The following is a 15,313-nucleotide window of genomic DNA, read 5'->3' as shown; positions in this document are numbered from 1 at the left end:
CAAGTTCAAAAGAGCTCCATTGGAGGGAATGAGCTAACAAAAATGATGACACTCTTCTGACAAACTGGATTCATTGTCTAAGACAGTACAGATAGATAAACCATCAAAGTTCAGTAGACTAATGGTAGCTTCAAATATAATTTTCAAGCATATGAAATCCTTAAAACCATTTTAAATTTGCATTTTCCTACTACTGTGAATAAATTATTCATACATGGTTCTACAAAATCAGTGGGTAATCATCCTCCATCTGTATGTATGCATTGGTGTTAACACTGCTTATCTTGGCACCTTTTGTTCCGTCTGACATTGTTCCTAAGCCTTGCAAACAATCTCATTCTCTTTTGTTATGCTTTAAAGCGCAGATGGTACTCAAGCAGGCACCGTCATTTTAAAAATGCTAAGGTGACCTGCATGGAATTCATACACCTGTCACTGATGGAGGATGAATCCTGCACCCCTGACACTAGTTAATATGCAATGACCATCAGGGCTATGATCTCATAATCTGTACCACTGAGCAAAAAATAATACATGTGGGGTGACTGTCTTAACACTATACAGCAAATTATGCCTTGGGTTATGATGAACACCTGCCATATCCAAATAAACTTTACCCTGTGCAATTACAGATCAGAGTTATAATAACTGCCTCTGTAGGATTTCCCCATGTTGGTTTTAACCCACTGCCTTCCACTGAAATCTTACTAACAATAAATGAGACGTAGACACACACACACACACACACACACACACACACACACACACACACACACACACACACACACACACACACATGCACATTCTGTTTCCTAGGAGTGCTGCTGATACCTTTTCAGTGTCAGCACCCCTTTCAAATTTTTGTCTTACTCAATGTCACCAGCCAGAAAAATCTAGCACCAACATCTGTATTACTGAAAACTCTTCCAATAAACCAACCAATATATTCAACTGGGGTCTATATTAGAACACTGAACATTTGAAATGTCGGGTGTTCTAATATCGACCCGTTTTCAGCGAACGCGGAAAATATCAAAGTAACAGGACACCAAATTCTTTCCTAGGGAAAGAATTTAGTTGTCCGTTTCTGTTGCTTCGGTATTTTCAGCACTCTGGCGGAAAGTTACGGGTCGGGTTCAGGTAAGTGTGCGATTGTGTGGACATGTGGGTTAGGCCGGGTTAGGTGAGTTAGGGTTAGGGTGCGGGTCAGGTAAGTGTGCGATTGTGTGGATGTGTAGGTTAGGGAGGGTTAGGTGAGTTAGGGTTAGGGCGCAGGTGAGGTGACTGTGTGTTAGTGACGGACCTTAGGGTTAGGGTTTGGGTTAAGGTAAGTGGATAGTTAGTGGTGTTTGTACAGTTTAGTGTAGGGTTAGGTGTTAGAGTTTAGGTGTATGTGTGTGGATTGCTGTTTGTTTGGTGTCCTTGTGTTGTGTGTAAGTGTTTTGGAACAGCAAATTTTTTCCCTAGGAAAAAATTTGCTGTTCCGAATGTTCGATGGTTTTTTTTTTTTGATTGCTAGGGTTCGATATTAGAACACTCGACATTTTGAATGCTTGGTGTCCTAATATAGACCTATTCAACTGTAGTGGGTCAGTTTAGAAGCACTGTTAACCACTGAAGACCTTGACACTGTTGCTGTAACAGAGACTTGGGTAAAAAAGTTGTACTATCATCCATATTATTCAGGATAATGTCACCATTCTCTTTAACAACAGACCAGGACATAGACCCGATGTGGAAGTCATTCTCCTGGTCAAACACAATAGCTCTCTGGAGATTATCAACTCTAAAAATGTCAGTAGAACAGATGACAAAGCTCCCATCTGGGTGCAAGGAAACCTTAGACTAGGCAGTAATATTCACCTCGATATTGTCAATGCAAATATTCTAACCCCTCCCAGTTCCATCCCAAACATTAAAATATTTTAATGCAAATGTTCACCACAGGAATAAATAAAAACACTGTTATCCTTAGAGACTTTAATGTTAATGCTTTAGACACAGTAGCCGAGCAGCTGCATATCTTGATTCAAACTTTCAGAACAACTAGTTAATTTCCCTACTAACAATCTGGACCCGCTTATCACAAATATCCCACTGGTGCACTACTGTACGCAACTTCCTAAAAGCCTTAGTGACCATTGCCCTTTTCTCTCATCATGGTCTTTCAAAACTAGTAATTCCCCCTCAAATAGTCACTGACCATCCATTCCCCAAGCACAAACTACCCATTCGTGATGTCAACCCTGTACTACATACAAACTCCTACTGCTGCCCTCATTTTCTTTACTAATATATTATCCAATATCCAGGAGCTATTATTCTTAACTACATACAGAAGGTTAAGAGGAAATAAGTGTCCCTGGTTTACAAATGAAATCAACAATTTGCTGAAACCAAAACAAATTATCTTGCCTCAATAATAATAACCATCTCAGTCAAGTCTCTATATCTCAAACAGAGACAGACATCTTCCACAGTCAGTCCTAGGGTTTTCTGGAAGGAAATAAAATACCTAACAGGCTAAATCAACACCTCCCCCACTACCTTATCTGCTCCAACCACTAATACCTCCTTCATTTCAGCTGAAGACTACAAATCTGTTCTTATATCCTCCATCAAAGAAATCACTAACTCTTTCTCTACTTCTAACACCTCTTGCATATTGCCAGATAATAACTTACCTCTTCAGTTATACCCACTGGCCAAGTATGCTGTTACTTTCTACTTCATGGATGTTACTACAAAGGAAACTAAGCAACTAAAAAATCTAAAACCCTCCTCTCTTCGTTCAACACTCTGTATTCTACTTTTCAATGAAGAGCTACTTACAAAATTGCTAAACTACTTACCTATATTTTTATCTCTTCCTGACATCTGGAATAGTATAACTCTTCTTCTCAAACTTGCGTCTCCTAAAACACTCAAATATTTTTTGTCCTATATCATCTCTGTCCACTGGCAAAAATATTTGAAAAAAATCATTTATAAACAATTTTTTAAACATATTATAGCTTTAGTCTGGTGACTGCTGCGGTGGTGCAGTGTTGTTACCTCACAGCAAGAGGTTCTTCCGTTCGATTCTCGGCTGGAGTGCGGGGAGTGCCTTCTGTGTGGAGTCTGCATGTCCACCCCTTCGCTGAAGGTTGAACGTCGAGCTGGCACCTCGGCGTTCATGAAAATCTACTGCCAGTCATTAGCGGACCGGAGTTCCGCTGTGGCAACCCCTAACCGGGAAAAGCCGAAAGACAACAACATTAATAGCTTTAGTCTCCTTACAAATAAACAGCATAGCTTCAGAAATAAATTTAGTACTTTAGCTGCCATAATCACAGCAACTGATAAAATCTACAGTAATATCAGTGAGGGTCTCATTATAGACAGATGCTTAATTGATGTGGCAAGGGCTTTTGAAAAGGTCAATAAAAACCTGCTCCTAAAAAGCTCAGTAAATTAAACTTTGGTCACAAAATTATAATGTGATTCCAAAGCTACCTTGAAAACTGAACTTTCCAAGTCCACATCAATAAATAACTTTCATCTAGAGGAAAAGTTTATACAGGAGTCCCCTGAGGCTCTATACTGAGCCCCTTTCTAATCTCCCTCTTTATTAATGATATTACAAATGACTTAACCTCACTAGATGCCTTCATGTATGCAGATGATATTCTTCTTTTACAAGCCAGTACATGACCATCAATTTTGCAAATACAATTACAAAATGACTTCTATGAGCTGGGACAATGGCCAAAAACTAAGAAACTTCTCATCAACAGTCAAAAGAAAAAAAAAAACAGTGCTATGCTTTTTGCCTCTAATGTTAAGTGTCCTACTCTGCCTAATATTATCATTCAAGGCAACCATAGCAATATTATCCCACAAGTCCCAGAGTATAAGTGTCTTGGCCACACTCTGGATACAGGACTTTCTTTTTCATCACATACTGATTCTACTATAAATGAATTCCTTTCTCGTCTAAAATTTTGCTACAAAATTTCCAATCTCCTTATCCTAACAGCCCATTTTGCCCTTGGCAAAAATGTCCCACATTGGAATATGGACTGACATGTCCTACTTTAAATTCAATGTATAAAACCTAAAGATTATAAACAGCAGAAATGAATAGCTTTGGACTAGCTGGGCTCCCAAACACATCACTTTAATGTACTAAGGAAATTAAATTTGCTACTGATCACAAGAACATCTACTTCCTTATTAGGTATTCCCCTCTTCAAAATTCTAAATGAAGGCAGAGCAGTTGAGGAATCTAAAGGTGATGGAGATGAAGTGCCTGAAACAGTTTGTAGGATGCACACTGAGGGACAGAAGAAGAAATAAGGACATCAGAGCAGAAGCCAAAGCAGCTCCAATTGTAGGGAAAGTCAAAGAGAACAGATTACAGTAGTTCAGGCACATGTGTAGAAAAGCAGAAGACAATCTTGTGAAGAAGATTTGGAACAGGCAAGAAGAAGGCAAGAGAGGAGTTGTGGTATTGCATAAGGAAGTCGGGAGTGTCAGAGAAGTATGTAAGAGTGGTACAGGATATGTACAAGGGTAGTGTGACAGCGGTGAGGTCTGCGGTGGGAGTGACGGATGCATTTAAGGTGGAGGTGGGATTACATTAAAGATCATCTCTGAGCCCTTTCTTATTTGCAAAGGTGATGGATAGGTTGACAGACGAGATCAGACAGGAGTCCCCGTGGACTACGATGTTTGCAGATGACATTGTGATCTGTAGTGAGAGTAGGGAACAGGTGGAGGAGACCCTGGAGAGGTGGCGATATGCTCTAGAGAGAAGAGGAATGAAGGTCAGCAGGACTAAGACAGAATATATACGTGTGAATGAGAGGGAGGATAGAGGAATGGTGAGGATGCAGGGAGTAGAGGTGGCGAAGGTGGATGAGTTTAAATACTTGGGATCAACAGTTCAGAGTAATGGTGAGTGTGGAATAGAGGTGAAGAAGAGAGTACAGGCAGGATGGAGTGGGTGGAGGAGAGTGTCAGGAGTGATTTGTGACAGACGAGTACCAGTAAGAGTGAAGGGGATGGTCTACAAGAGGGTAGTGAGACCAGCTATGTTATATGGGTTGGAGACAGTGGCATTAACAAAAAGGCAGGAGTCAGAGCTGGATGTGGCAGAGTTAAATATGTTAAAATTTGCACTGGGTGGACAGGATTAGGAATAAGTATATTAGAGGGTCAGCCTAGGTTGTAAAGTTTGGAGACAAAGCCAGATAGGCAAGATTACATTGGTTTGGACATTTGCTGAGGAGGGATGCTGAGTATATTGGGAAATAGATGCTAAGGATGAAGCTACCAGGTAACCGGAAAAGAGGAAGGCCTAAGATAAGATTTATGGATGTGGTGAGAGAGGACATGCAGGTGGTTGGTGTGACAGAGCAAGATGCAGAGGACAGGAAGAAATGGAAACAGATGTTCTGCTGTGGCGACCCCTAATGGGAACAGCTGAAAGAAGAAGAAGAAGAAGGAAGAGGAAACAAGGGAATCCAGCAAAGGGATGGATGAATTGTGCGAGAGATCTTCAACAGTAAGGCATGACTATTAAAGAAGCTAGGAGACTGGCATTAAATTGAGAGAGATGGTGACAGTTGAAACAACACTCTGACCACATGCAGAAAATGGGAAAAAGGGAGGTTGATTATGATGATCCATTGAGAAGAAAACTGCTTATAAGAGAAAAGTATACTTCTTAAGAAATACCCAAGAAAGCAGTCTTGCCCTAATCAGACCCCCATTTAAAACAGTTATTGAAGAACAAGCCTTTTTCAGACTAGGCCCTGCTCTTTGGAAATAAGCATCTGTCTGAAGTTAAATCTGAGATTACTTTCTTAGGGTTTAGACTAGCACACTCTGACACCTTCACAATGAGGCAGAATGCAGTGTGTTAAGGACAATGGGTAAGTGATGTACCTCACATTTTGATCTCTCCAGATTCAGCCTTGCTCTTCAAACTCACTTTTGTATCTTCTGCTAGTAAGTTTTTCTTTGTAGATATGCACACAGTTCTGAGCAATAAATTAGGGAAATTATAATTAAAACACACCCAAAACAATCCATTTCAAGCACTTGCATTTCAGCAGAGGAAATGACTCCCCCTAGTTATTTTTGTTCATCTCTTGTCCTTATGTACATTCCCTTCATTCTTTACCTCGAAGCACATTTGTCTAACCACTGTAATATGTTCAATTTTGTGCATATTAAGCACAACTGTCAGTAACTAATTATCCCACTAAAATCCAGAATAATCAGGACTATAATACTGAGACTGTCATATACTGAAGTTCTTCGGGAATTAGTTTGCATTACAATGGTCATATTATTAGAGCTTTTAGAATCCCAGGTTTGGAGCACATCATGTACTGCAATAAAAATATGATAATATTTTTAGTAGAAATGTTTTTTAACAGAACATGTTTTCCTTTAGAATTAAAATTATGGTTATTCAGCATATTATCAGCAGGTAGACCTGGGAACAACATAAACTCCATATACAAAATAAAGTATTTTTCAGTATTATATGTAATGCCCTAAATTGGAACAAATTAAAATCTGAGATACTATAAGAGAAGCTTATGTAGAGATATTTTAATATTGTTTTCTGACTTGTTGAATTAATTTGTTTACATCATTGCATACAGGTTTGTTAACTGCAGGAAGTGTTGACTATCAAAATATAAATGCTTTTACATCTTATATGCCCTTTCAGTGCTGTATAACTGAATCATTTGGCTTTACTTTTGCATGCTGTGATAATTAAAATGTATTTTATTTATTATTATGTTTGGGAACTTGGTGACTTGCACTTTCACTGAATGCTATTCCTGGGCTTATAAACCCATGTCCTGTTCATTCAAATGTTCCAAGTACTTCAAGTATGAGGAAGCTGGACATTGGAAGTAAGGAAGCAATCCAATATCTCTATGTTTTCAAGACCTCAATATTAATATATTTATATCTGCAAGGGTGCATACATGGGTGAAGGGTGTACAGTGGAGCTTGCTTCCTATGTAGAATGATAATTTTGAGATTTTTAGTTGACAGTTTTACATAATTGCCTTTTATTGGATTAAGTGGAGTGCAGTGTTACCACATACCCATGATTCTGTATTTTTTCCTAATTTTGGATTTGATTTTATATTATAGACAGGTGCAGTACCCTATCACACAATTTAAAGGATAATTCTGGAGCCATAGTTTGTTGTGAACTAATATTGAATGTATTATATTGATGATAATCCGAAAACCATGAAAAAGTATATATTGTCAATGAGCCTTGTGGAGCAACCAAGACAACATCCATCAGTTAAACTGTGAACTACAACAGATATTTTAATTGTTTACTAAACTGATGTGTCCCTAACTATTTTGTTTTGCAGAATGAATGATCTTCTAAGTAAATTTAGACTTGGATTTCGTGAAATTAATGTTCTTCCAGATATCAACCAGAAACCTCGACCAGAGCAGTGAGTGTTATTGAAATTTCTAAATGATATGCTATGTTTTTAATCACATGTATTTTTTATAAATTATGCAGAGAATATTTATTTATTTATTTTTATTTATTTTTATTTTACATTTGTTAACCAGGATAGTCCAACTGGATACATGTCCATTTTCAGTGGCGGCCCGGGGAGAAAAGCTCCAAAGAAACATATATGCAAGACATACAAACAAAATATTCTAACATGTTTCTAGTATATACAACCAGACCATATAGATGAGCACACATTATTAATTCATTGACAAAGACATATATAATGATCACTACATATACAAACAATATTAAAGTATGTTAAATATCTAGAGTCACATCATGCATCTGAAAGTGGTATTGATAAGACTGTGCAGTCCTATCAGGAGACAATGTGTTTAAGGCAAGAGTTACTGGAGTAGGACTGAAGTTAGTCTGGTGTGGAGCAGGGACATAACCATTTGTTGTGGAAATGGCTTGTGATAGATTTTTAAAATTTGGATAGAGAAGATTCCGGGGTAATGGATGAAGGCAGGGAGTTCCAAATTTTCGATATGTAAGATGAGTAGAGGGAGTCACCGGCATGGTTGTGGGATCTAGTAACTGTTAATAGTAACTTATCTGTGGAGTGGAGTTGCCTAGGACAGGAATACTGCTGAATTAGGTTGCTTAAAGATGGTGTTTTATTTGAGTGGGAGAGCAGCTTATAAGTGATGATAAGTTGATTGTAGATTAGTAAATTTGGCAGTTCAAGCCACTCCAATTGTTTTAGGTTATGACAGTGATGGGTTCTAAAAGATGAGTTATTAGCAAATTTGACTATTTGATTATAGCAGGTTGCCAGTTTGCTGGTTTCTGTTTTGGATAGATTTGTTAGGATTGGGGATGCATAAAGTAATGTTGAGAGCAAGTGAGCATGAGCAATTGTGGTCTTAGCAGTATGGGTCAGGAAGGATTTGTGTTTGTAGAGACTACCTAGCTTTCTGTGAGTGTTTTTAATAGCTAGATCAATGTGAATATTTAACTTGTTATCAATGGTGACACCTAGTAGTTTTGTGTGGGATTCAGGTGTGATAAGTGTACCATTTCTAGAGTAGATATTGAAAGTGGCAGTAAGACTGGTATTTTGTGAGGGGTGAAATAGCAGGATCTTGGTCTTTTTGGGGTTAAAAATGAGGTAATTGTCAGTAAGCCAGTTTTCAACTGAGTGGAAATTATCCTGAGTTTTATTGTGTAGTTCTTGCAGGGTTGAGGCACTGCATATTATAGTGGAATCATCTGCGTATTGGATAAGGCTAGTGCTATTTGCCGTTGAGTGGAGATTGTTTGTGAAAATTGAGAATAGCAAGGGACCCAGTATTGATCCCTAAGGTACCCCAAGAGTGACTGGTAAAAGTGGAGACAAGTTATTGTTCCACTGTACTGCTTGTTGCCTGTCCCTAAGATAGTTTTCGAACCAGGAGATTGATTGGTTGTCTAAGCCTAGGTTTTTGAGGTGGCAGATGAGTTTGTCATGGCTAACCATATCAAAAACTTTTGATAAGTCTAAGAAAAGGGCAGAAGTAAGTTTACCATTGTTCCTGTTATGGTTTGTAGTATCTGTGAATGCTAACAGAGCTGTGGTGGTACTATGACCTGGATGGAAATCATGTTGAGTTGGAGATATGAGTTCCTGATTTATAAGGTGGGACATTAGTTGATGATGGATGCATTTTTCTAATATTTTAGCCAGTGGTGATAGAATTGCGATTGGTTAGTAGTTGGATATGTCATAGGAAGTGCACCCTTTGTGAAGAGGTATGTTATAGGCAGTTTTCCAAATCAGGGGCACTGTAGCTTCAGTGATTGATCTGTTGATTAGTATAGAAAGTGGTATAGCTATTTCTGCTGCTGCCAGTTTTAGAAATTCATTGGGGAGGGAATCTACTCCTAGTGTTGTGGGTTTTAGCTGGGATAGTAGTTTTCTTATGTAGGAGGTTGGGGTGGGTTGCATTTTAAAAGTGGGCATGTAGTTAGTGGAGGTGTGGACATCTGTTGTAGTGACAGTGAGATGTTGTTGGGCTAGAGCTTGTACGGTTTCAGTAAAGAATGTATTGAATGATTCGGCTATGTTGTCTTTTGTTAAACCTGATGTTGGGGGTGGGGTGATGGTTTTACCAGGGTTTAGTAACTTGTTTAAACCTGCACAGAATTTCTTAGGATTATTCATGTGTTGGTTTTGCTGGTAATGAAGTAGTTTCTCTTGTCTTGGATAACTATTTTTTTGTTAGATTCCTAATCTGTTGGTAGGCTTGCTGTGTACTAGGGCTTTTATTGGATCTCCAAGTTATCCAGGTTCTATTTCTTTCAGCTATTTTTTGCCTAGTTTCCCTAGATAACCATGGAACTGGTTTTGACTTTACTCTAGTAGTTCTTGCAGGGGCGTGTCTGTTTAATATATCTAAGAAGGTGGACTTGAAGTATTCGATAGCTTCGTTTAAGGGTAGGTAATAAAGGTCAGACCAATTATATAGCTTTAGTTCTTGTCTGAAGTTAGTGGGGTTAAAGTACTTTTTGTTTCTAATTGTTTGAAGTATAGGACTTTGGGGGTGATGGGAGTTGTATTTAAGTAAGAAAGTAGTTTGATGGTCACTCAATGAGTCTGGAAGGGTACCGGCTAAGTAGGAGCAGGGTATTTTATTTAGTAAGATCCAGTCTAATAGGCTTTCTTTTTTACTGTTTTTGACTATTCTGGTAGGCTGTTTGATTACTTGAGAGAAGGCATGAAGATTGATATGGTTAGTGGGTACTTGAGCGGAGCATATGAGCCAGTCTATATTAAAGTCACCTAATACAATGGTCTCTTGAGGCATGGATTGTGATAACCGTTGAAGGAATGCCTCCATGGTAGGGATATTATTGCCTGGTGGGATATAACTGGTTACTAGGTTGATGGCTTTTCTGTTACTTATTTTAAGCTTTGCTAAGAGAATTTCTGCTTTTTCAAAAGGGGGCGTGGCTACCTCGTTTTTAGTTATGGATAAACTATTTTTGTACAGCAGGGCAATGCCTCCACCCTTTTTACCTAGTCTGTCTTGCCTAAGGATACTATAACCAGGTGGTAGGATCTCGGTATCTTGGGTAGATGGTTTTAGCCATGTTTCTGTTATACTGACTATATCTGGGGAGTATTGAGAGATTAGAGTGTTTAGTTCATGTGTTTTGTTGTTTATGCTTCTAATATTTAGGTTTAGGAGGAGTAGACTGTTTAATGGCCTTATTATTTATTTGTGTTTGTTTACCTGGAAAATCCGAATGGGTAATACCCATTTTCAGTGGAGGCCAAGGGAGAAAGTCTCCATTTGCTTACATCATGTTATACTAAGTTCAAGTTAAACACAGAGAGTTGCATTTCCATTTACATTTATGCATTCTAAGATTTTACAGAAGTGGAAGTTACTAAAAAGAAAGCCCACATGCAAGTTAATGGATTGTACAGGCATCGGTTATGTATAAACATTTTTTTTTATTTCAGTGAGAGTTTGAGAGTATTCTGTTTAAGGGGAGTATTTGCCATATGGTGATCACAAAGTCTTAACCTTGTGATGAGCATGTGCAAGACCAGGATTGGTTACAATGTTGTTTAAGCAGTGATTTAAAACTATTGAGTTTGTCAGAGAGTTTTATTTGTGTAGGGATACTATTCCAGAGTTTAGCAATGCATTGGGAGTACAGGGAGTCTCCTGCAACATTATTTGATTTTTTTGTAAGTAATAAGAATTTGTTAATAGAGTGGAAGTCCCTTGAGTTTTGTAGTGCAGGACATTTTTTTCTGGATGATGAATGAGTTTGTGTGCTATCGTTAGTTGTGAATATGTTAGGTAGTTGTGTAATTCAAGTCAGATTATTTGCTTTAAGCTATGAAAATGGTGGGTCCTACAAAGGAGACTGGTGGCAGTTTTAGCTATTTTATTGTAGCAGGAGGCAAGTTTCTTTCTTTGAGTATTGTTAAGTTTGTTAGGACAGAACCAGCGTATAAGAGAGCTGGCAACAAGAAGGTGATGGCTAGAGTTTTTCTTGCAGTATCTGTAAGGAATCCATTGATTCCATAAAGAGAGCCTAGTTGCTGGTGTGTATATTATGTGTAGCTTTAATAGTGTGCAGTATATACTGGTTATATTTAAGATTGCCATCTATTATAACGCCTAGACGTCTACTGTGAGTTATAGTTTCAATGACACTATTATTTGCTGACTTTATGGTAAGAGATTGCTTTTGATTTTGGCAACTTTTTAAGGTAAAAAGTATTAGCTTAGTTTTCTTGGGGTTGAGTAGGAGGTTTGATTCTTTGAGTCAGGTTTCTACAGAAGAGAAAGATTTTTGGGTAATATTTTGGAGCTTATTTATTGTTGAGGCCGCCCATATTAATGTTGAGTTATCTGCATACTAAGCTAAACTACTATGGTGACTGGAGGTGTGGAGGTCATTAACAGATATATTACATTGGAGAGGACCCAGGATAGAGCCCCGAGGGACACCTGTAGTAACTGGTTGAAAGGTTGAGTGGGTTTGTTGTCATTTAACAGCTTGTTGCCTTCCAGATAGGTAACTAAGAAATCAAAACAAGGAGTATTGTGAATGTCCTTTTGAGGAGAGTCAAATGAGCAGTTTTGGCCATGGTGGTGCAGTGGTTAGCATTTTCACCTCACAGCAAGAGGTTCTCCGGTTTGATTCTCGACTGGGGTGCCTTCTGTATGGAGTCTGCATGTCCTCCCTGCAGTCACATATTTTTTTTTCTGGGAGCTCTGGTTTCCTCCCACATTCCAAAGACATGCAGTAGGTGGACTGGGCACTAAATTGGCAAGAGGTGACAGTGTGTGTGTGTGAGTGGGTGGTAGAAATGAACTACCACTGCAGGGCTAGCCACATGGTGGCGTAAACCTTGGCTCGAGATGATTGCCACTGTTGAAGTGACACCCTAACCCCATGTGCAAAGTGGGAAAACAGGATGATGATGGATGGAATGAGGAGTTGCTGGTGCAAGGCAGTACTAGATGCCTTTGACGAGTCTAAGAACATGCTGGGCACAAGCAGACCAGCATTGTTTCTGTGTTGGTTTACTACATTGGTAAAATGTAGTAGAGCAGTATTGGTGCTGTGCTGGGGCCAAAAGACATGCTGTGCTTCTGAGAACAGGGTATTTGAGGTTAGGTATTGCATCAGCTGCATATGGATGCATTTCTCTAATATTTTGGAGAGGAGGAGAGAATCACTATCGGCCTGTAATTATTAAACTCTGTAGATGTGCAGCCTTTGTGCAGTGGTATGATGTAGGATTTTTTCCACAGTGATGGAACATATCTTTTTGCTATGGACCTATTAATTAGCATGAATAATCAAAAGTCTGGCTAAAAGTAATAGAATGTTGTCATATCTTAGGTGGTATGAAGCCACTCATCAATGAATGGAGTTTCATCTAAGATAACAATATATTTTATGTATGGATGCATATATGCACACATAAGTTTGTTTACAAGAATATATGTATAAATGTACATGTTCAAGTACACACACAGGTATGTGTGTGTGTGTGTGTGTGTGTGTGTGTGTGTGTGTGTGTGTGTGTGTATGTGTGTGTTTTTGTTTGTGTGCAGGTACATATGTTTATCTGTTGTTACATGTATGAGCTATGTATGGTCCAATAGATTCATTGATTCATAGAGTTATAGGCTGTTACTAGATTAGGTATTCATAAGCTAGGAAATTTCCTATTTCCCATCCACTGGTCTAGGTTGTGCTTAAACTGGGTAATAGACAAACTCAGCTTCACATGGATGGGAAACCTGTTCCATAGGACAGACAGTCTCTGGGACGCATATCTGTCTCTCCAGCATGTTCTGTTTAAGCCACAGACAAAATTCAGGACCCTAGACCTTGTATTTCTGGTACTGTTTGACTTACAAATATGCAGGAGATTTGTAAGTATGAGGTTTGTGGATGCCTTGTAAGCCAGGCATAGATCACCCCCCAGAATTATGCAGGGGACTGAGTAGAGGGAAAGGGCTTTAGGGCACACTGCATAAGGTAGGTTTGTTATGCCTTGTATTCTTTTTGTAAGGAACCTCTGAGGTTGCACTAATTGTTATATATGCCTGGTCAGGTACATACCAAAGGGAGCACTGTAGTCTATGATTGGTCTGATAAGGGCAGAGTTCAGTGTTATAATGATCTATTTGGACCTAGATGCCTTGGTCTTACTTACAAGTTGTGTATCATAAAAAGATTTCCTCACCACTGTGTCCACATGGTGGTGAATAGTAAGTCTATTGTTTATATGTGTACCCAGATCCTTGACCACTGGATCGATTCTTAGGGGTGTATTATCAACATGGCAATTAACTGGGATGGTTGATGTCCCAAAAGGTACAATTATGCGTTTCTTAGCATTGAGTTTAAGACCATGGATTTGGCACCATTTGTTACTCAGTGACAGGCCTTCTTGAAGAATGCTAGTGTGTCTGCAAGAGAGTCGATGATAACTCCCAACTTGCAATTATCTGCAAATTTAGCCATCATAAACCTTCAGTATTTGCTTCCATTTCAAAGAAATAAATGCCAAAAAAGGAATGGGCCCAGTACTGAGCTGTGGGGGACTCCTGCTAATGATTGGTTTCCTGGTGGAGGTGGCCTCACCTATTTTGACCTCTTGGGTCCTATCAGTGAACCAGCTGGCTATACAGTGGGTGATAAAAGGGTTTATACCTAAATTGATGATCTTTTCTATAATGCCTGAATAGGGTCCTGTATCAAAAGTCTTTGCCCAGTCAAGGTAAGCAGTGTGTACAGTTTTGCCTTCATCTAATGGTTTGGTGACCCTCCCAAAGAAGTCTACCAGATTCACTAGGCATAATCTTCCTTTAACAAAGCTGAACTATGATGGTTCCAGAGTTTGCAGGTTACCTATGTCTCCAGTTATCATGTCCATGATGATTCTTATCATATCCTTACATATGAGGCTGGTCAGACTTGTGGGCCTGTAGTTAACTGGATCAGTGGTTGGACCTCTTTTGTGCAGCAGAATGACTGTAGCCATCTTCCATTCCTTGGGCACAAAACCTGACTGTAGGCTCTAGATGAAAATTGATTCAAGTGGACCAGAGAGGTCATGTTTCATGCTATTTATTAAGCATCCTGAGATGTTATCAGGGCCATTCATGTAGTGATTCTGGCCATGTAAAGTGCATTGATGACCTGTTCTCTAGTAATGGTTGGGGAATTGTGATATGTGGGCTTTCCTTTGGACTTTTGGGGAGTAGTGGGGGAGTAATTTGAGCTGAACCTGTTGACCAAAGGATTGGCAATGGCCTGCAGTTCAGTATGGGTGATGCCATTTACAATAAGTTCTGTGCATTGTTGTGTACTTTCCCTGAGGTTATGGCCGTAGCTGTAGAAAGCTTTGTGGTTGTCTTTTGCCTGAGAAGCTATCTTTTCTTCAAATTTAGTTTTTTAAGTATTAGTTAATCTCTTAGCTGCATATTTAGATTGGTCAGGGGGATTTTAGTATGTAAGGTGTTGTTACTCTTATGTTTGGCCAAGATTTGTTTCTCTTGTTGTGTAACCACTTGCTACTGTGATTCACCAGGGTGGATTGCCTTTTGAGCTCATCTTATTTTATTTATTTTATTTTATTTATTTTACATTTGTTTACCGGGCTAGTCCAACTGGATACATGTCCATTTTCAGTGGAGGCCCGGGGAGAAAAGCTCCACTACATACTACTTAACAATATCAAGATATACATGAATATACAATAATAGGAAAAAAAACATATGCAATAAACCT

General features: G+C 38.9%; 1 protein-coding gene across 1 annotated transcript in view; it reads left to right on the top strand.

Moving 5' to 3' along the window:
• The window catches only part of SLC12A3 (solute carrier family 12 member 3), a 564,508-nt gene that overhangs the window by 437,162 nt on the left and 112,033 nt on the right, over positions 1 to 15,313 (top strand). The window contains exon 29 of the mRNA XM_044079103.1: positions 7,398 to 7,484. Within this exon, the coding sequence (XP_043935038.1) occupies positions 7,398 to 7,484 (87 nt within the window). The remainder of the gene's footprint in view (positions 1 to 7,397; positions 7,485 to 15,313) is intronic.

Source organism: Protopterus annectens, chromosome 8.part0 (assembly GCF_019279795.1).
Source record: "Protopterus annectens isolate FY-2018-M chromosome 8.part0, PAN1.0, whole genome shotgun sequence".
Lineage (NCBI taxonomy): Eukaryota > Metazoa > Chordata > Ceratodontiformes > Protopteridae > Protopterus > Protopterus annectens.
Note: the sequence above shows the minus strand (reverse complement) of the source record. Positions and strands in the feature narration are given on the sequence as shown.